The 20871-nt window shown below is 47.3% G+C and overlaps 1 protein-coding gene across 1 annotated transcript in view; it reads left to right on the top strand.

The window, feature by feature from the left end:
• The window catches only part of TNMD (tenomodulin), a 221166-nt gene that overhangs the window by 94502 nt on the left and 105793 nt on the right, over nucleotides 1-20871 (top strand). Inside the window, exon 3 of the mRNA XM_082264303.1 lies at nucleotides 17457-17597. Coding sequence (XP_082120429.1) covers nucleotides 17457-17597 — 141 coding nt within the window. The remainder of the gene's footprint in view (nucleotides 1-17456; nucleotides 17598-20871) is intronic.

The raw sequence follows: 20871 nt of genomic DNA, 5'->3' as shown, positions 1-20871 counted from the left end.
AAAGCACAGGCAAGGCACTGGAAAGGTCACCAGGTGCAATCCTGTGGTGAAATGGCATGATACAGTGTAATCCGTTAGGATCACAGCTTTGTATCATCTCATTTAGTGTATTTACAAATTTTAAATTGCCGCCGGTTCCACCCCCCTGCGTCGCAGCGCTCGCAGGGAAGGGAACTGGAAGACCGGTGCCACCATCGTTCGAGCACAAAGCGGGAGGATGGCGGGGGAGGACGGCAGGGGATCACAGGGGAAGGTGAGTTTTAAAATGTAAAACAACAGATTTCCATGCAAAAGAATGTACCGCTTTTAGCACAGAAATCTGGAAATAATCAGAACGCCAGGGAGGTTAAAAAAACTAAAATAAACTCCAACATAAAAATGCCTATAAAAACAAAAGAAAAGGCCTTCAAGAAATACAAAGCAGAGGGGTCATTGGTAGCATTCCAGCACTACAAAGAATGCAATAAGAAATGAAAGAGCGCAATCAGGCGGCTAAGATAGAACACGAAAGGCACATAGCGGAAGAGAGTAAGAAAAACTCTAAGAAATTATTTTGATATTTAAATAGTAAGAAAGTGAGGCCAGAACATGTTGGTCCCATAAAGGATGATGAAGGGAATCTGGCTATAAAGGACAGAGAGAAGGCAGAGGTTCTAAATAAATTCTACTCCTCAGTCTTCACAAAAGAACTGGGGGGATAAAGTAACCTAGACTGTTAATAACACGTCACAGGAAGCACCCTCCCTTATGGTTAACAGAAGACAGACTCATAACTAGACTCGCAAAACTTACATAAATAAGTCACCGGGACCAGATGGCTTACACATTAGGGTCCTTAAGGAACTCAGCCAGGTGATAGCCATACCATTGTTCCTAACTTTTAAGGACATTCTACTGACAGGAATGGTACCAGCTGATTGGAGAAAAGCCAACGTGGCACCAATATTTAAAAAAGGGCCAAGATATATTTCTGGGAACTATAAGCCAGGTAGCCTAACATCAATAGTCTGCAAGCTATTGGAGGGGATGATAAGGGACTATATACAAGATTTTAGTAATAAAAACAGTATTATTAGTAGTAATAAGCATGGATTCATGAAGAATCCTTCCTGCCAGACCAATCTAATAATCTTCTATGAAGAAGTGAGGTGCCATCTAGATAAAGGAAGGCCTGTAGATGTGGTGTATTTGGACTCTGCAAAGGCATTTGATACAGATCCATTCCCCACAAACGCTTACTGTACAAACTAAGGAACGTAGGTATGGACCATAGGGTGAGTACCTGGATTGAAAACTGGCTTCAGGGTCCAGAGGGTGGTGATAATTGGGGAGTACTCAGATTGGTCGGGTGTGGAAAGTGGGGTCCCCCAGGGATCTGTCCTAGGACCAATCCTGTTTAATTTATTCATAAATGATCTGGAGGATAGGATGACCATCAGAATCTTAGTCTTACGATACTAAGCTATGCAGGGCAATATCCTCTTCACAGGACGTGGAAACCTTACAAGAAGACCTGAACAAAATAATGGGGTGGGCAACTACATGGCAAATGAGGTTTAATGTTGAAAAATGTAAGGTAATGCACTTGGATGCCAGAAATATGAATGCAAGTTACTCACTAGGGGGAGAACCTCTGGGTGAATCTAAGATGGAAAAGGATCTGGGGCTCCTAGTAGACATCAAGCTCAGCAATGGCATGCAATGCCAAGCTACTGCAAGCAAAGCCAGCAGAATACTGGCATGTATAAAAAGGGGATTCACTCCAGAGATAAAACGATAATTCTCCCACTCTACAAGACTCTGGGCCGGCCACATCTGGAGTATGCTGTCCAGTTCTGGGCACCGATCCCCAGGAAGGATGTGCTGGAAACGGAGAAAGTCCAGAGAAGGGCAACAAAGATAATTAGGGGAATGGAGGGCATCAACTATGAGGAAAGACTAAAAGCATTGAACTTATTCTCTCTGGAGAAGAGACGTTTTAGGGGATAGGATATCAAGGTACAAATACCATACTGGTGACCATAGCATAGGGAACAAACTTTTCAGCGAAAGTACATTTAAAAAGATGGCCATTCACTAAAATGAGAAGAGAAGTGGTTTAACCTTAAACTGCTACAAAAAAACAGATTCATTATTTGTATTTTAACAAGGCATTCAATATACTATCTATGTATAAATTCTCAAAAAAGGCTGCTTACATGCATTGGGCTATATCTGGTAGGATCTCATCATGGAAGACCAGGGCAATACATACAGGCCCATCTGATATAGCGCGATGCATGTGAGCAGCCTTATTTGAGAATTTATACATAGATAATACACTGAATGCCTTGTAAAAAATAATTCATCTGTTTTTTATTAGCATAGAAAAAGCAATATTAAATACTCCTGAAGAAGCTGTATTTACAGTGAAACATGTTGAGAAAGATTGTAGAAACCTGGAATAATTGCTTTCCATACATGCAGAGATTAACTGTATATGTAGTAAATTGCATTTTTAATTTTTCGAATAAAATGTTGAAATTTTATACGAAAATATTGACTTTGTTTTATGCACCCTAAAAAAAACCCTATGATATATTTTGCCATTTTTTCAATTAATAAGGGTGAGGTGCAATATTAATGACATCTTGTTCTTTGACACATCCAATCAAAACCAACTTTAATCTATATGTAGCACCCTCCTAGGTAGGTGCTAGGTAAAAGCATCTTATGCTCCTTCTGCTTATCAGGGGGGCCTGATCTATTAGGTTGCCTGTTGCATGTGTCCAGGTGTGATTCACTGGGTCTAAGGGAGTATCCTCACTGTATCCAATAGGGGAGCCTGTTGGACAGTGGAGGAAACATGGCCAGTGACACATTGGCTTTTGTGAGAGTCCCATGGGAGGGAACTCTTGCAGTGCATCCTGGGATTGCTCATAAATGCCGGGGGGACATGTGACAGGGCGTCTTTGGCAGGAAGCAGAGTCCCAGGAGGAGGCTGAAGGCTTGTCTCTCCTCCTTTTGCATAAGGAAAGTGGTCTTAGGCAGTCGGCCTAGTGAACCAGGTGCGGAGCTGACCTGCAGAGGATCCTGTAAAGCTGACAGTGGAGCTGCTGGCAGAGTCTTCTGGGAAAAACAGTGTCCGTGAGTACCAGGGGACTTGCCAAAGGGTCTGCCCAGGAAGGGGGACCACTCCAGTGAAGTCAGAGGATCAAGGGGTCAGCTCACACAGAGTGTCAGAGTAAAAGGGGGTGCTGTTTATAACCCAGAAGAGTAGGGACAAAGGGGCTGCTGAGTAGGACCCTGAAGAGTGATTCACAGTTCAGTACAGTTCGGTTAATTCTTCTTCACTAAAGTGGCAGCCTTGCTGCACTTGGCGTCACATAGAAGTCCCAGCAATTGTGCATAGTTTGTTCAGTTGGAGTATCCCACTCATCCCTTCTCCTATTCCAGTTCTCAAAAAAATCAACAAAAACCAAAACCCCTGGACTGTTTTCTGACTGAGCCAAGCACTTAGAATATGCTATTTTGTCAAGCTGTTGCTATGGGTAACCCAGGGGAATCCGTAATCAGCAGCTCCCATGGGAGTAGTGCTCTATATATACATATATATTTTAGGGATAGACCAATTATCGGCAAGGCCGATATGCACTTTCCCCGATATATCGGTATCGGCCCCTGAACTGGCCAATATTGCCAATATTTTTGTGACGTCATTATGCCTTCTTAGGCCGCCTCCCTCGCCTTGGACAGCCTCGTCTGGAGTCGGGACTAGTCTCACGGGAGTGTATCACAGCCATACACCCACCCACAGCAGCCCGGTGCCAGCCAGCTACCCACATCCACAGGCCCTGTACCAGCCAGCCACCCACAGGCCCTGTACCAGCCAGCCACCCACAGGCCATGTGCCAGCCAGCCACCCACAGCCCCTGTGCCAGCCAGCCACTCACCACAGGGTGCCAGCCAGCCACCCACCACAGGGTGTCAGACAGCCAGCCACCCACAAAAGGGTGCCAGACAGCCAGCCACCCACAGGCCCTGTACCAGGCAGCCACAGGCACAGTACCAGCCAGCCGCCCACAGGCCCTGTACCAGCCAGCCACCCACAGCCCCTGTGCCAGCCACACACAGCCAGCCCACCACAGGGTGCTAGCCAGCCAGCCACCCACCACAGAGTGCCAGACAGACAGCCATCTTCCACAGGTGCCAGACAGCTACCCATCACAGGGTGCCAGCCAGCCAGCCACCCACCACAGGGTGCCAGCCAGTCACCCACCACAGGGTGCCAGACAGCCAGCCAGCCATCCACCATAGGGTGAAAGCCAGCCAGCCACCCACCACAGGGTGCCAACCAGCCATCCACCACAGGGTGCCAGACAGCCAGCCATCCACCATAGGGTGAAAGCCAGCCAGCCACCAACCACAGGGTGCCAACCAGCCATCCACCACAGGGTGCAAGAAAGCCAGCCATTAAGCATTAAACAAAAATTAACATGTTCACTACCAGATTTGTGTCAACAATTGTCTTTATTTTTCAAAACTTTAAATGTACAAAATATCGGCCCATATCGGCCGATACCGATATGTTGTGACCAAAATATCGGTATCGGTATCAACCCTGAAAAAACCATATCAGTCTGTCCCTAATATATATATATATAAATATTTGATATTTTAGTACCATTTTACTGTTATCATTCTTCTATGTTAATAAAAACCCTCTCGCAGGAGGAGTTCCTCTTTAAAGAGATTTCCTGTTTGTCAACAAGAAAGCAGAAAAAAAGAAAAAGTACAAAAAAAGTAGCGAATTCAGCAGTGATTACAGACACAGTCATCCCTCATTGCCATGGAATAGCATCAAGCGCACTATTTCCACGTTCCCTATTCATGTTTTTTCTGAACTCGGAGATTTAAACGCAAATAAAAACAGCTGCCAAAAATCTATTATTTTGAAACATCTACCCACTCCGCCGGCTTTGAAAGGAGATGTTTTGAACTTGGTTAGGTATATTGCAAGTCTTTCTAGATGAATACTCGGCTGTCATTACAGCGTGTTCCTGGCAGTCGAACACACGCCAAACATCTGCTTGCAGAATCGTTTTATCTCCGCACTTTTCACGTGACACTTGGCAACTTTTTATTTTTTGAGCTTCCTAGATACTATAATTGAGTTGACTCTTCCTTGCTGGAGATAAAACTAAAAAAAAAAAGATTTAAAGCCTGACTGCAGCTAAATAGGAAAAAAGTTATAACTTTTTTTTTTGTTGCTTCTTGTGTGACCCCCGTTAGGGAGATTTTTCCTCACTTCCTGTTCCAGGAAATCTTCCAGAGGAGTCTTTGCAGCACAAATCCGAGATCTGGAGGAAACCTGATTTTACTATATGCTGTTGTTGCCCAGTCCATGAGAGTGGTTAGGCATAGGCGTCTGGTGAGTCTGAATTTCAGATACTTCTCCCGGCACTGTGTGGTGGTGGCAAGCAAGGGTGGTGCCCATAAGTCGCACCTGTGATCCTTCATGTTTGCACTTTCATTGCTTTATGCACTTTATACCTATGGACTTTATGGACTCCTATTGATGTGATTTCATGCTTTTATGTATTTATGATTTTATGCTTATATTTATCACATCTGATTAATATATTTTGGTATATGTTATCATCCTATTTATTTGGTAAGAGGTTATCACCATCCCTGCGCTACTGAAATTCGAATGAAAAAGCCAGTTCCTGTTTTTTCTGGATTAATTTTTTTTTTTTTATTATATTTACTCATTTAAGTAGCAGCAAAGCTCTCAAAACGCCCAACAAGACAAATCCTATTCATTTCAATGGCCCCTGTTCACATCTGAGCGTTTTGACGCTGTAAGCAAAACGCCCAACACTCAAAAAAGTACATGAGCTTCTTTTTGGGCAGATTACAGGCGTTTTCCATTGGTTTCTATTCAAACTAAAAACGCCTGCACAAAAAACGCCTGTAAAAACGCCTGTAAATAGCGGTAAAAATCGCGGTAAAATCACGGTAAAGATTGCGGTAAAAAACGCGCAACATCGTCTATTAATTTAGTACAAGTAGTGATATTTATAAATTTAATTTTTCCTCTGCAATATAATTACAATTGCCTGCCAGTGAGTGTCAGGCCCACAGACTGTACTGTGTCCACTGCCCACCACTCATATAGGGTGGCACAGCACCTTGCAGATAAAAAATTAATTTCATTTTTTCTCTGTAATATAATTGCAGTTGCCTGCCAGTGAGTGTCAGGTCCACAGACCGTACTGTGCCCACTGCCCACCACTCATATAGGGTGGCACAGCACCTTGCAGATAAAAAATTAATTTCATTTTTTCTCTGTAATATAATTGCAGTTGCCTGCCAGTGAGTGTCAGGTCCACAGACCGTACTGTGCCCACTGCCCACCACTCATATAGGGTGGCACAGCACCTTGCAGATAAAAAATGTATTTAATTTTTCCTCTGTAATTTAATTGCAGTTGCCTGACAGTGAGTGTCAGGTCCACAGACTGTACTGTGCCCACTGCCCACCACTCATATAGGGTGGCACAGCACCTTGCAGATAAAAAATTAATTTAATTTTACCTCTGTAATATAATTGCAGTTGCCTGCCAGTGAGTGTCAGGTCCACAGACCATACTGTGCCCACTGACCACCACTCATATAGGGTGGCACAGCAACTTGCAGATAAAAAAAGTAATTTAATTTTCTCTCTGTAATATAATTGCAGTTGCCTGCCAGTGAGTGTCAGGTCCAAAGACTGTACTGTGCCCACTGCCCACCACTCATATAGGGTGGCACAGCACCTTGCAGATAAAAAATGTATTTAAATTTACCTCTGTAATATAATTGCAGTTGCCTGCCAGTGAGTGTCAGGTCCACAGACCATACTGTGCCCACTGCCCACCACTCATATAGGGTGGCACAGCAACTTCCAGATAAAAAAAGTAATTTAATTGTCTCTCTGTAATAGAATTGCAGTTGCCTGCCAGTGAGTGTCAGGCCCACAGACCGTACTGTGCCCACTGCAAATGGACTGTTTGTGGTTGTTTGCGGTGCGTTAAACGGGGAGTTTGGTCTGTCAAAGTTTGGTCTGTCACTGTGAAGCGGGCGTAACCCTTACACTACCTGATCGATACAACATCATGCCTGATCGTATTCACACACTGGATGTTTTAAAGCACGTTATTCCAAACAATTTAGGAATGTTAGGTGATTTATGCCCTTTATGGATTAAAATCCGAATCTGCGTCAACTACTTAATTTTCCATGGGAGTTTTGCCATGGATCCCCCTCCGGCATGCCACAGTCCAGGTGTTAGTCCCATTGAAACAACTTTTCCATCACTATTGTGGCCAGAAAGAGTCCCTGTGGGTTTTAAAATTCACCTGCCTATTGAAGTCTATGGCGGTTCGCCCGTTCGCCAACATTTGCGGAAGTTCGCGTTCGCCGTTCGCGGACATAAAATTTTATGTTCGCGACATCTCTAATCACCAGGACCGGAGGGCTTAGACAGCAAGTAAATGTTCTCCTCGTAATAAATGGATTTTTGTAAAATCTTACCGTAAAATCCTTTTCTCTTCAGCTCATTGACAGACGTAGTCCTCCTTTATTAATATCAACTCGGGTTATACTGCCCTCTACAGGAGTAGGACTAGACAGGAAAGAAAACGTTCTGGCCACACCTTAGGGGCAGTCCCAGAGGGTATATCCTCGCTCTCTCTCTGCTACAGCAAATCTGTTATGTCACAAAGCAGTGTTTAGAGAATTTAACCCAACCCAACTCAAAAACAGAGGGGCGGGTACTACGTCTGTCAATGAGCTTAAGAGAAAAGGATTTTACGGTAAGATTTTACAAAAATCCATTTTTCTCTGTCGCTCATTGACAGACGTAGTCCTCCTTGATTTATATCAACTCGGGACGGGAAAATGGAAATCAAAATCCAATCTAGAAGGCCCAACCGGTGCCAACTAGAAGTCTTAAAGGCTCATCAATCAAAGGATGAGACTCAACTGAAATTCCAACGGAAAAAAACCCTTGAGGTAGACCACCGGTCTCCTCAAATTGCGGCCTGCAGAACCTTGTGGCCAAATGAGGCATCCGCCGATGCCATCACATCAACTTTATAAAATTTTGTAAAGGTATGCACCGACGATCAGGTGGCCGCCTTGCACACCTGGACCACTGACGCCTGATGGCGGTAGGCCCAGGAAGTACTGAGCGCTCGAGTGGAGTGTGCCTTAACAGGGAACGGAGGATTCCGACCCCTAATCGAATAAGCCTGTACCACCGTCTGTCTAATCCATTTGGAGATAGTCGCGGCAGATGCAGGCAACCCCTTTCTGGGGCCATCCGTGATCACAAAAAGTGAATCTGTCTTACGGAACGATTCCGTAGCCTTCGGGTATACCCTGATTGCCCGAACCACATCCAAGGAATGCAACGCATATTCCCGAGGATGATTGGGCTGAGGACACAAGGAAGGTAGCACAATATCTTCATTCAGATGAAATTCTGAAACCACCTTAGGAAGAAAGGATGGCTTCGGATGAAGAACTACCTTATCCCTATGAACCACTAGATATGGGGAATGGCATGATAATGCAGCCAGTTCTGACACCCTGCGTGCAGAAGTGATAGCCACCAAGAAGGCCACCTTCTGGGATAATGTAAGCAAGGGAATCTCCCTGATATTTTCAAAGGGAGGTTTCTGCAGAACCGACAAAACCAAATTAAGATCCCAGGGCGGTAAGGGCGCGCGGACTGGCGGAGCCAAGTGCCACACCCCCTGGATGAAATTCCGCACCAAGGAATGAGTAGCCAAAGGCTTCTGAAAGAAGATTGCTAATGCTGAAACCTGACCCTTGATGGTGCTCAAGGATAGTTTCTGCTCAACCCCCTTTTGCAGAAAAGCCAAGATTCGGGTCACCGAATAGGTACGTGGGGGAAATCCCAAAGATTCACACCACGCGATATAAGTCTTCCATGTGCGATAATAGACTTTGCTGGAAGTCGCTTTCCTTGCTTTAATTAGAGTAGGAATAACTGAAGCTGACAACCCTCTGTCCTTCAGTACCTGGGTCTCAATGGCCAGGCCATTAAAACCAGCGACTGTAAAGCACGATGGAAGATCGGTCCTTGAGACCGCAGATCCTCCCTGAGAGGAAGTCTCCAAGGAGCGTTCGCGACTAGCATGTCCAAGTCGGCCTGACCGGCTTGACGAGGCTAGCCTAGAATTTCCAGGATAACTGGAGTTCCCTCCATCTCTATCCTGCGGAGAAATCTCAGCAGCAATCTGAGTGGAGGGAAGACATATAGTAGCTGACACTGCCTTTACAGGCCGTTCAGCGTCCGCTAGAGGATCGCGGGCGCGCGTTACCAACCTCCGCGCCTTCCTCTTGAGCCGATATGCCAACAGATCCACCTCCGGGATGCTCTGATGAAGACACAGGTGGTGAAATCCTTGGTGATCGACCTAAGTCATCACCCTGATATTGTCTGACTGGATCCGAACCAGGCTGCCCTAGAGCTGCTTGGTCCAGGCAATCCGACAAAGTCTGATCGCTCTCTGTTCCCACACATTTATCAGAAACTTGATTCATATCAGGAGTGATGATCTCTCCTGGTTGAGCATTAGAGACCGAAGTCACCCGACTAGAGGCTCCTTGGTCCGCTTGCTCAACCAGATCCGATTCCTGGAGGGAACTGAGAATGATCTTTGGAAAAGGTAAAGAAAATTATCTGTTCAGGGAATGGGAATTACCGCTCCCTGTAGCACCTAAATGTTGGAAGGGAAGAATCGCACCGGTAGCAGTGATCGATACTCGATCTTGTATCTTGATCGTATGATCTCCTGAACTCCTTAGTCCGGGATTCAGGAAAGCCCTAGATCTGAACACCGGTGAAGACGTCCCCCCACCCCTAAGCCGGGTGGGGGCGCACCTTCAGGCTGTATTAGCCTTAACTTCAGGTTTGGCTGAGTCTGCCTTTTGTTTGCCCGACCAGCGCCTCTTGAACCCTCCTAGAGGGGCTTTCCCGCTCGTCCCAGCGGAGCGAACGAACCCTTTATGAGCAGCAAAGAAAGGTCCACGCTTGTTACGAGGTCCTTTAGCTTTAGCAGCCTGCGGCAAAAAAGTGCTCTTGCCCCCAGTGACATCCTTAATGATCTCATGTAGGGTGGCCCCAAATAGGCGATTCCCCTGAAAGGGGAGATTCGCCAAGGCTTTTTTGGAACCTAGATCCGCCGACCAGCATTTTAACCACAGCACACGTCTGAGGACTACCGCTGACATCGATGCATGCCCTAACAAGGGGGTGGTATCCAGGGCTGCGTCACAGACGAACTGCAGTCCTAGTATAATTTGTTCCATCAAATCAGATGCTGCCTGGGGGATACCTTTCCCCTTTAGGTCATGGCGTAACAATCTTGCCCATTCCGTTAATGTTTGTGAAACTAAACCAATGACAATCACTGGTCTAAAGGCTGACCCTATCAGGGAAAAAATAGTGCGGGACTCCGCTTCCATTTTCCGATCCACCGGATCCTTAAAGGACGGAGCGTCCTCCAACGGGATAACAGTGGCTTTATTCAGTCTGGAAATGGGTGGATCCAACACTGGTGATACCGTCCATTTCTTAATGAGGGATTCCTCAAACGGATAGCGTCTAGCAATGCGCTTGGAAACAGTAAGGGTACGTTTTGGATGATCCCATTCCTCTTTAATTTTATTACCAAAACATTTGGGTAAGGGAAAAACCTTCGCCGTCTTGGTAGGTTTACTAGTACCAAAGGGAATTTCCATCTCGGTTACCTCTGCCGGTAAAACCTCAAGTCTTAAGGTTTCCCGGACCGCCACAACTAGTGCGTCCACCAATGCTTCTTCTTGTGCTATGGCGGAGGCAGGAACGTCCTCCTCACTGTCTGAGGGAACTTTACCTGAGACAACAGCCCCTGCAGAGGGACCTGTAGCTGCAATGACCATCTCAGAATCTGAATCTGAAGTATCAGATGAAATAGGGGTAGGCGGGGGTCGCTTTCTTGACCCCCGTCCCTGACAGGCCATCTCCACCCGGGATACCAAAGACTCCAAAACTGCTGTAAATGCATCAATATTCTGTGAACTGGAGGGTCCTGCGGCCACCTCGAGGGGATCAGGTGGGGGTACCTGTGTGGCAGGGTCCATGATTATTCCAGACACTTGCCGGAAAAAAATAATTTGCAAAAAATAAATAAATAAAACTCTTTTTTTTTTTTTTTTCTTTAGACTCCCAGCGCTACAGTGCCCCTCAGTGTTACCTGCTTTAGGACCCCTACAGAGAGAGAGAGAGAGACCCCAAGGCTCACCACTTGATGCTCAGAAGTTTCAATACAACCTGTTCCAGCACTGTCTATTACAGACAGGAAGTCTTTGGCTTGTTTTCTTGCTCCGCCCCTTTACACGCCTTCCGGCACCTCCCCATAGCTCCTCGAGGTGTTTGGTCACCTCAAACATGGCCGCCCCCATGCTGGAGACACGAGGCTACGCCAATATGGCGGCCTCGTGCGATCTGCAAGACAATGGCGGCGGCCTGTGTAGGATAGCGGCGGCTAGCAGCGGCCTGCGGGATGTATGTATTCGGCCTGGCGGCCTGCGGGAGTGCCTCGGCCCCACAAACTTCACCATGAATGGTGATAAGCCTGGCCGGCAGTACAGGACCCTGGCGGGCCGCATGCGGTCCGTGGGCCGTCGGGAGGCTGTGCAGCCCGTGGAAGTGACCGGTTGCTGGAGGAATGGCGATCAGGACTGTAGTAACTCAGGCATAGGCATCGGCCTGTGTACACACTCTGACAGGTAGGATACCTTTTACTTCAATAGTAATACCCTTTTAGTACTGCCACTGACTTCAGTCACCCTTACAGTCTTACAATGATTTTAGATAGTCAGCTCCCAAACCAAGCCTCCTGGTTTCTATTCACAAAAAATCACACTCAAATTGGGGGATCTGTGACTGTTATAGGATAGAGGGGAGACCCATCCTACCATCCCAGAGAGGGGCCCGTGTCCACCACAAACCCGGCAGGGGGGAGAGGGGGAACATTCTACTCACCATACCGGAACCAGGCGGGCGCCAACTCCTGACAGAACCCCTCTCCACCGGGGTGGGGGGGCTGTCGACCAATACGGACGCCGTGACTCTGTTGGTCATTGGCGTCCAGGCGAGACGTTTAACTCGCAGGGTCAGTCCCCGTCCAGTGGGACTATGTCACGGCCGACCCAGCGCGGAGCTATGGCCTCCACGCGCTCGTAGGCTGAACTGGGGTGACCACTGGATCTCAACATCCAGCCCGTCGCCCAGTTCCAGCTTGCTTGCTTGAAGATCTCACAGGAACACTGGAGAAAAAAGCTGTCTAAAAAAAATCTTTCTACGAAAAAAATCCTGCCAGGACCGAAGATCCTAGCAAGGCATCTAGGTCCTTACTCCTAACTAGACAGAAAAAAACTGATTTGCTGTAGCAGAGAGAGAGAGGATATACCCTCTGGGACTGCCCCTAAGGTGTGGCCAGAACGTTTTCTTTCCTGTCTAGTCCTACTCCTGTAGAGGGCAGTATAACCCGAGTTGATATTAATCAAGGAGGACTACGTCTGTCAATGAGCGACAGAGAAAAAATGGTTATTTTTGTCTATATCCCTGGTAAGAGAGATTTCCCATCACTTCCTGTCCTGATGGAAAGGGTGAGAAAAACTGACCAAAAGAGACACAAATAGCAATAAAAAAAAATGATCATAGGCTCTAACACTTCTCTCTATGTAAAAATAAATTAAAAGTTGTGGCTGCAGTTAGGCTTAACCACTTAAGCCCCGGAGGATTTGGCTGCTCAATGACCAGGCCCTATTTTGCGATTCGGCACTGCGTGATTTTAATGGACAATTGCGCAGTAGTGCAATGCTGTACCCTAATGAAATTGACGTCCTTTTTTTCCTCACAAAAAGAGCTTTCTTTTGGTGGTATTTGATCACCTGTGCGATTTTTATTTTTGGCGCTACAAACCAAAAAATTGCTACAATTTTGAAAAAATAACAATATTTTTCACATTTTTTTATATGAAATTCTCAAAAAAAAATGTAAAAATCTAAATTTTTTAACATTTTAGGCCAATTTGTTTTCTGCTACATATCTTCGGTAAAAAAAAATCGCAATAAGCGTATTTTCATTGGTTTGCGCAAAAGTTTCTCTATCGTCCATTGACAGACGCAGCCTTCATATATTTTATCCATTGGGTTATGCTGTCCCTGCAGGAGTAGTTCTAGGCAGGAAAAAACAATTTCTCCACGCACACGAGGCTGTCCCCATAGGCCTAACCCCACACACCCTGTTCCAGCAAACCAGTTTGTTTCTGCCTAGTGAAGGAGTAGGACCTAGGTTTCCTGCTGGGACTTCGGTCTCAGTTTTTTTATTCTTTTCATAATATTTTGGTTTATTTATCTTTATCTTTAAAATAGACGTTAGTGTTCAAGGGGATCCTCCTGGTGATCTGCAAGCAATGCCGGTGTTGTAAAATTTTGTCGGACCCGTGAAAAAAATCGGACCTCGTCACTTCCGGTGATAGAGCATCACAAAACAGCGGGTGGGAGTCGTCCGTGCGCATGCGCAGAAGACATTTTTCGAGGTTTGGCAAAATTATAACAGAGAGCGGACAGCTGATCGAGAGGAGGCGGGGCTGAGGTGCGACGGAGGACGGAGGACACCGCCGCGTCATCGAGACATTAGGGACGGAGGACACATATGCAGAGCTGGTGGAGGAGGCGGGACGGAGGTGCGGCCGTGTAATATATGCAGGACTTTAGCGACTCTTTATGTTTTATTATCTTTACATTTAGTATTTCTTATTTTGTATTATATAAATAGTAAATGTAATGAAATCCTAAGGATAAATAATACGATAATTGCTAAAGATAATAAAACAAGGAGTCGCTAAAGTCCTGCATTTATTACACGGCCGCACCTCCGTCCCACCTCCTCTATTCAGCTCTGCAGATGACGCGGCGGTGTCTTCCGTCCCACCTCAGCCCCGCCTACTCTCATTCAGCTGCCCGCTATGTGTTATAAGTTTACCAAACCAAGATAATGTCTTATGCGCATGCGCACTTGAGACTCCCATCACCGGAAGTGACGAGGTCCGATTTTTTCACGGGTCCGAGAAAATTTTAGAACACCGGCTGATGTTTTGCACTGGATAATCTAGATCCTAAAGGTCTCCCCAGCCGGGCCTTCGAGCGTGAGCACTTGTCCTCCCCAGGACATGCCCCTTTCCAGATGGGGATGAGCCTGGGAGTGGATAGCTCGCTGGGACGCAATGATCTGGAACACCCTTAGCTGGCAGCACCCCCACTCTGGGTAGGAGGTGGTCTGCCCAGAGCAGATGGTATGGTGAGTAATTGTGGCTCTATAAAAGTAAAAATAATCAGCGCAATCCTCAAATAAAGTGATACACACAAAGCTGCAAGCAATCAGTGCCAAACACAAAACACCCACAGTAATCAAAAAAATAATATTGCTGCGCTAAGTGAGTGAAAATACTAAACAATATCGCTTGAAATTATGTGACAAATAATGTTGTGATAATCATGAATCAATATGAATCAAACAAACCAACTTATTAAATGTCCCGGTATAAATAAAGTGACTTAAATAATACATGTGACAAAAGTCCCAATACACAGTACAATATTGATTCATGATAAGTCGCACCCTATTGTTGGCAATAGAACTTTTTCAAATCAGTGCCATGCCGACTTTGCAGTGCCGCACCGGTTTGAAAAAGTCGTTCCTGTACTACTTTTGGCGATTTCAGGTGCAACTTGCATAAACATCTGTGCATGAAGTCACACAGATGTCAGCCAAGTCAGTTCAAGTGAAGTCCCACGATTTCAATGCGACATTCAGTGTGAACAGAGGCTAAGGCCCGGTTCACACTGAAGTGCTGCAGAATTCATAACAAGTTCTGTGCAGTTTCCGCACCCCGTTCGTGCGGACCGCTGCGGGTGTTCGTGTTAAGTTAACGGCATCTCTAAATCAGTTCACAAAATGCAGTGCAATTTACAGAATCAAATCGCATGGGTGTGAACACCCATGTCCGATTCTGGTGCTGCAAAAAAAGGGTCCTGCATTGTTTTGGTGCAGATGCGGTACAGTTTGAGCCATAGGGAATGAATGCCTTAAATCGCACTGCTGCCAAATCGCATGTGATTTAAACAGGAATACGGTGCACAAACCTGTGTGAATCGGGCCTGAGACTTGATTTCCCTTTTGGAGTATATCACAAAATGACATTTTTATTGCAGGGGATGCCCAAAATCTGTTTGTACCTTAGTGCAGACTTCTGGGAAAACCAGCTAGCCAATCACACAAGCAGGAAATTACATTTCTGGGGGGCGTTCTGTATACCACTCCCTCATCCATGTCTTTAAGGACCTTGCTTTGTGCACTGGCGCACAGTCATGTTGGAACAGGGAGGGGCCATCCTCAAACTGTTCCCACAAAGTTGGGAGCATGAAATAGTCCAAAATCTCTTGGTATGCTGACACCTTAATAGTTCTCTTCACTGGAACTAAGGGGCCCAGCCCAGCCCCTGAAAAACAACCCCACACCATAATCTCCCCCCCACCAAATGATTTGGACCAGTGCACAAAGCAAGGTCCATAGAGACATGGATGAGTGAGTTTGGGGTGGAGGAACTTGACTGGCCTGCCTCAACCCGATAGAACACCTTTGGGATGTCTTAGAATGGAGACTATGAGCAGGGCCGGTGCTAGACTATTTTGCACCTTAGGCAAGACCAGACCCCCCCCCCCCCAAAAAAAAAAAATGTACACATTGCCCCCCTTCCTGCACACAATGCCCTCCCTTTTAACCCTACACTCCCCCTCCTGTATAAAACGGCCCCCTTTAATCCTACACCCCCTTCCTGCACATGCTGCCCTGCTTTAATGCTACACCCCCTCTGTGCTCACACTGCCCCCCTTTAATGCTAAACCCCCTTCCTGCACACACTGCCCCCTTACTGCTACACCCCTCCCTGCTCACACTGCCCCCTTTAATGCTACACCCCCTTTAACCCTACACCACCCTTCCTGCACACACTGCCCCCCTTTAATGCTAAACCCCCTTTAACCCTACACCCCCTTCCTGCACACCCCCCCTTTAACCCTACACCCCCTTCCTGCACACCCCCCTTTAATGCTACACCCCCTTTAACCCTACACCCCCTTCCTGCACACAATGCCCTGCTTTAATGCTGCACCCCCTCCCTGCTCACACTGCCCCCCTTTAATGCTACACCCCCTTTAACCCTACACCCCCTTCCTGCACATACTGCCCCATTTAATGCTACACCCCCTTTAACCCTACACCCCCCTTCCTATACACACTGGACCCCTTTGACCCTACACCCCCTTCTTATACACACTGCCCTCTTTAACCCTACACCCCCCTTCCTATACAGACTGCCCTCTTTAACCCTACACCCCCTTCATATACACATTAACCCCCTTTAACCCTACATCCCCCTTCCTGTACACTCTGCCCCTCTCTCTATGGGTGACATCCAATGGGCACGAGGAGGTGACAGGAGAGGAATTTGGCACTGGCCACAGGGTGCACACCCTAGGTGGCAGTGCACCCTAGGCAGCAGCCTAGTTTGCCTAGTGGCAGCACCAGCCCTGACTGCGAGCCAGGCCTTCTCGTCCAACATCAGTGCGTGACCTCACAAATGCACTTTTGGAAGAATGGTCAAACATTATCATAGAGACATAGACATAGACACACTCCTAAACCTTGTGGACAGCCTCCCCAGAAGAGTTGAAGCTGTTATAGCTGCAAAGGGTGGGCCAACTCAATATTGAACCCTACGGACTAAGACTGGGAAGGCAGGTGTCCCAATACTTTTGGCAGTATAGTGTATATGTCCGTGCAGCCTTGCCTAGAAGAGACATCACGACTTCACTCTAGTCCTCCAAGGCCATAGAGTCGATCAAAGAGTATCTACTCTTTGATCGCTTCTGGGAGAAGTCGGCTGCACCAGTGGATCGCTTTGAGAGACACAGGTGAGCTGGGGGGGGGGGGGGGAGTAGTTGCTATACGCCGTTTCAAAAATAATTCCAGCAGCTCATGGGAAAGCCACTGGCTGCAAGAAATGGTACCAGGCTATGGCTGATATCTTCAGCCATAATCCCGGTAAACCACTTGCAAGCCGCAACATATAGATATGTATTGAAGTCGGCAAGTGGTTAAGTTACTGACGGTTCTACCTTAAAATTTCTAAAAAATTACAGAAAAAGATTTTTGAAAAAAAAAAGAAAAAACGTATTTGGGCAAATAAGAGCCTTTGATTACCGTGGCTTCAAATTTCAGGTCAAACTAGCATTGTATAACAATTATTGTTCAACATGACCCAGGAATCTCTTCCATTTGTCTCCCCGCAGGTCTATGACGTGGAATACAAATTCTTCAGCGCAGACGAGAAGACGACGGTATTAATGGAAATTGATCCGCGCAACAAAATTGAAACTTTTCGGACAGAAAACGGCACAGACAAAGCGGTGGAGATCCACGACTTCAAACATGTTAGTATTCTTGCTTCATTTTCTTGTACAAATATCAAATATAATAGAATATTTTTCTACTTAAAAAAAAAAAGTAAGACTTAAAACTACTTTTAAAATTGTGGCAGCTGCTTAGAGAGAATACAAAGATTGTACATTAAAACAAGTGTTTTGAAAATCTGCAGTACAAAAGGTCTATTTTTTGTAGAAATAAACAAAATAACAAAAATGCGAGTAACAGAATTTTGTTTTAAAATAGCCATTCAATATGTAATTGGATCTTTTTATGACTTCTTAAGGCTGAGCAGGTTTAATCAATGAAGGAAAATACTGTACATCAAAGGTAGTAAAGTACAGTAGTTTAAAATAAACCATTAGGAGAAAAAAATAGAAACGTTTTTCAGGTGAGATCAAAAATACGGTCCGAATAAAGCCCTCCAAACCTTCTAATTAAGGGGCCTGTTTACTGCCCTTCAGACTTTAGAGAGGCCAGACTGTGGTCAGTGGGAGTAGAAAATGTCAGTTGGAGTAGACAATGGCACATCTTTCATGGGTGGAATAATGCCCTCATCAATGGTGTCAGTGTCACGGAACCATGAACCAGACGTACAACAACAGATAAGTGAAAATAAGAAGGCTTTATTGAAAATCAAGCTGTAAAGCAGAAGTCCAAACGGATGGCGAAACCGAGGCAGAGTCCTTGCGAAGCCAGAGGTCAGGAACCAGGAGGGTAGTCAGACGAAGCCAGGATCAGGAACCAGCAGGGTAGTCAGACGAAGCCAGGATCAGGAACCAGCAGGGTAGTCAGACGAAGCCAGAATCAGGAACCAGCAGGGTAGTCAGACGAAGCCAGGATCAGGAACCAGCAGGGTAGTCAGACGAAGCCAGGATCAGGAACCAGCAGGGTAGTCAGACGAAGCCAGGATCAGGGACCAGAAGCAGCAGCAGTCTTAGAAGCATGTGAACACAGGAGGACCAAGCAAGGAACTGAAGCCACAGACCTCCTATATATATGAGCTAGGCATCCAGCTCCTCCCAGTGGGAAGGAGGAGCCGCAGGGTGGGAGGCTACAAGAAACCCAGAAACCAAGATGGCCGCCAGCACATGTCAAACGAAGGAGAACAGCAAGAAGGTAAGACCATGACAGTACCTCCCCCTCAAGGGCCCCTCCTCCGCGGAGTAAAGAACGGTTTCTGAGGGAAGCGTGCATGGAAGGCTCGGAGCAAGGCAGGAGCATGGACATCTGCGGAGGGAACCCAGGAACACTCCTCTGGACCATAACCACGCCAATGAACCAAAAACTGCACCCGACCGCGGACCAGGCGTGAGTCCAGGATATTGCTCACCTCATACTCCTCACGATTGCCCACTTGGACCGGACGGGGCCGAGGAACCGAGGAAGTGAAACGATTACACACCAGTGGCTTCAACAGGGAGACATGAAACACGTTGGAGATCCGCATGCCAGGAGGAAGCGCAAGGGCATAGGCTACCGGGTTTACCCTGCGAAGCACTCGGAAGGGACCAACAAAGCGAGGCGCCAGCTTGGGAGTGGGCACTCGAAGGTTGAGGTTGCGGGTGGACAACCATACACGGTCTCCGGCCTGGTAGGAAGGAGCAGGCGCTCGTCTGCGATCAGCCTGGAGTCTCTGGCGCTGCGCAGAGACCTCAAGGGACTTCTGGATCTGTACCCAAGAAGCACGTAGGACGGAAAGGTGATCCTCCACAGCCGGAATATCCTGGGGAGAGAATACCTCCGGTAACACGGCAGGTTGGAACCCATAATTGGCCATGAAGGGAGACGTCCCAGAGGAAGAGTTCACCGCCGTGTTCCTGGCAAACTCAGCCCAAGGCAGGAGGTCAACCCAATTGTCTTGGTGATCGGAGACATAGCAACGAAGGAATTGCTCCAAGGCCTGATTGGATCGTTCTGCGGCCCCATTGGACTGAGGGTGGTAGGCCGAGGAGAAGGAGAGATGAATCCCCAACTGGGAGCAAAAGGCGCGCCAGAACCTGGACACAAACTGACTCCCCCGATCCGACACAATCTCCTTGGGCAGACCGTGCAACCGGAAGACCTCCCTGGCAAAAATCGTGGCCAACTCCTGTGCAGAGGGTAACTTCTTGAGAGGAACACAGTGGCACATTTTGGAAAATCGATCCACAATCATGAGAATGACCGTATGGCCTCGGGATGCAGGGAGGTCCACAATGAAATCCATCCCCAGGTGTGACCATGGGCGCTCCCCGGTGGCTATGGGTTGCAGAAGGCCCAACGGAAGGTGCCGAGGGGACTTACTCTGGGCACAAACGGAGCATGCCGCTACATATGCGGCGATGTTGGAACGTAGGGAAGGCCACCAGAACAGACGTGAAACAGCCCAGGACAGCTGATTCTTTCCAGGATGCCCCGCGGTCTTGGAGTTATGGTAGGTTCGCAACAACCGAGTGCGCAACTCCTCAGGCACAAAACATCTGCCGTTGGGTCTCCCAGAGGGAGCACCAGATTGAGCCGCCAAAATCTGCTCACCCAGGGGAGAGGTCAGGCTGGTGCGAATGGCGGCCAGGATCTGATTCGGAGGTATGACCGAAGTCGGAATCGACTCCTCCCTGGACAGGTCGGAGTACTGCCGTGATAAGGCATCCGCCCTGATGTTCTTGGAACCGGGTAGGTAGGAGACCACGTAATTAAAACGTGACAAGAACAGAGCCCATCTGGCCTGACGTGGTGTCAATCTCTTGGCCTCAGAAAGGTAGGTCAGATTCTTGTGGTCCGTCAGGATGAGGACCGGAACCACCGAACCCTCGAGCAAGTGCCTCCATTCTTTAAGGGCCTGCACGATGGCCAATAACTCCCTGTCACCAATCTGATAGTTGCACTCCGCGGAAGACAGTTTCCGGGAGTAAAACCCACAAGGAAGCAGAGGACCCTCTGGTGTTCTACGCTGAGACAGAAGGGCGCCTACTCCCGTCTCAGAGGCGTCCACCTCGAGGACAAAGGGCAACCCAGGGTTGGGATGCGACAGAATCGGAGCCGACACAAAGGCGGACTTTAGAGCCTCAAAAGCTCGGATGGCCTCGAGCGGCCAGACCTGGGAATTACTGCCCTTCCTGGTCAGATCCGTGAGAGGCTTGGCTAGCATGGAAAAGTTCCTGATGAACTTCCGATAATAATTGGCGAAGCCCAAAAAGCGCTGCAGGGAGCGAAGACCACTGGGCTGGGGCCAATGTAAGACAGCCGAAACCTTCTCAGGATCCATGGAGAACCCCTCAGCGGAAATGATGTAACCTAAGA

The sequence above is a fragment of the Pelophylax lessonae genome (genome assembly GCF_965119305.1).
Source record: "Pelophylax lessonae genome assembly, chromosome: 7".
Lineage (NCBI taxonomy): Eukaryota > Metazoa > Chordata > Amphibia > Anura > Ranidae > Pelophylax > Pelophylax lessonae.
The sequence above is the reverse complement of the archived record's forward strand: the minus strand, read 5'-3'. Positions and strand labels throughout refer to the sequence as shown.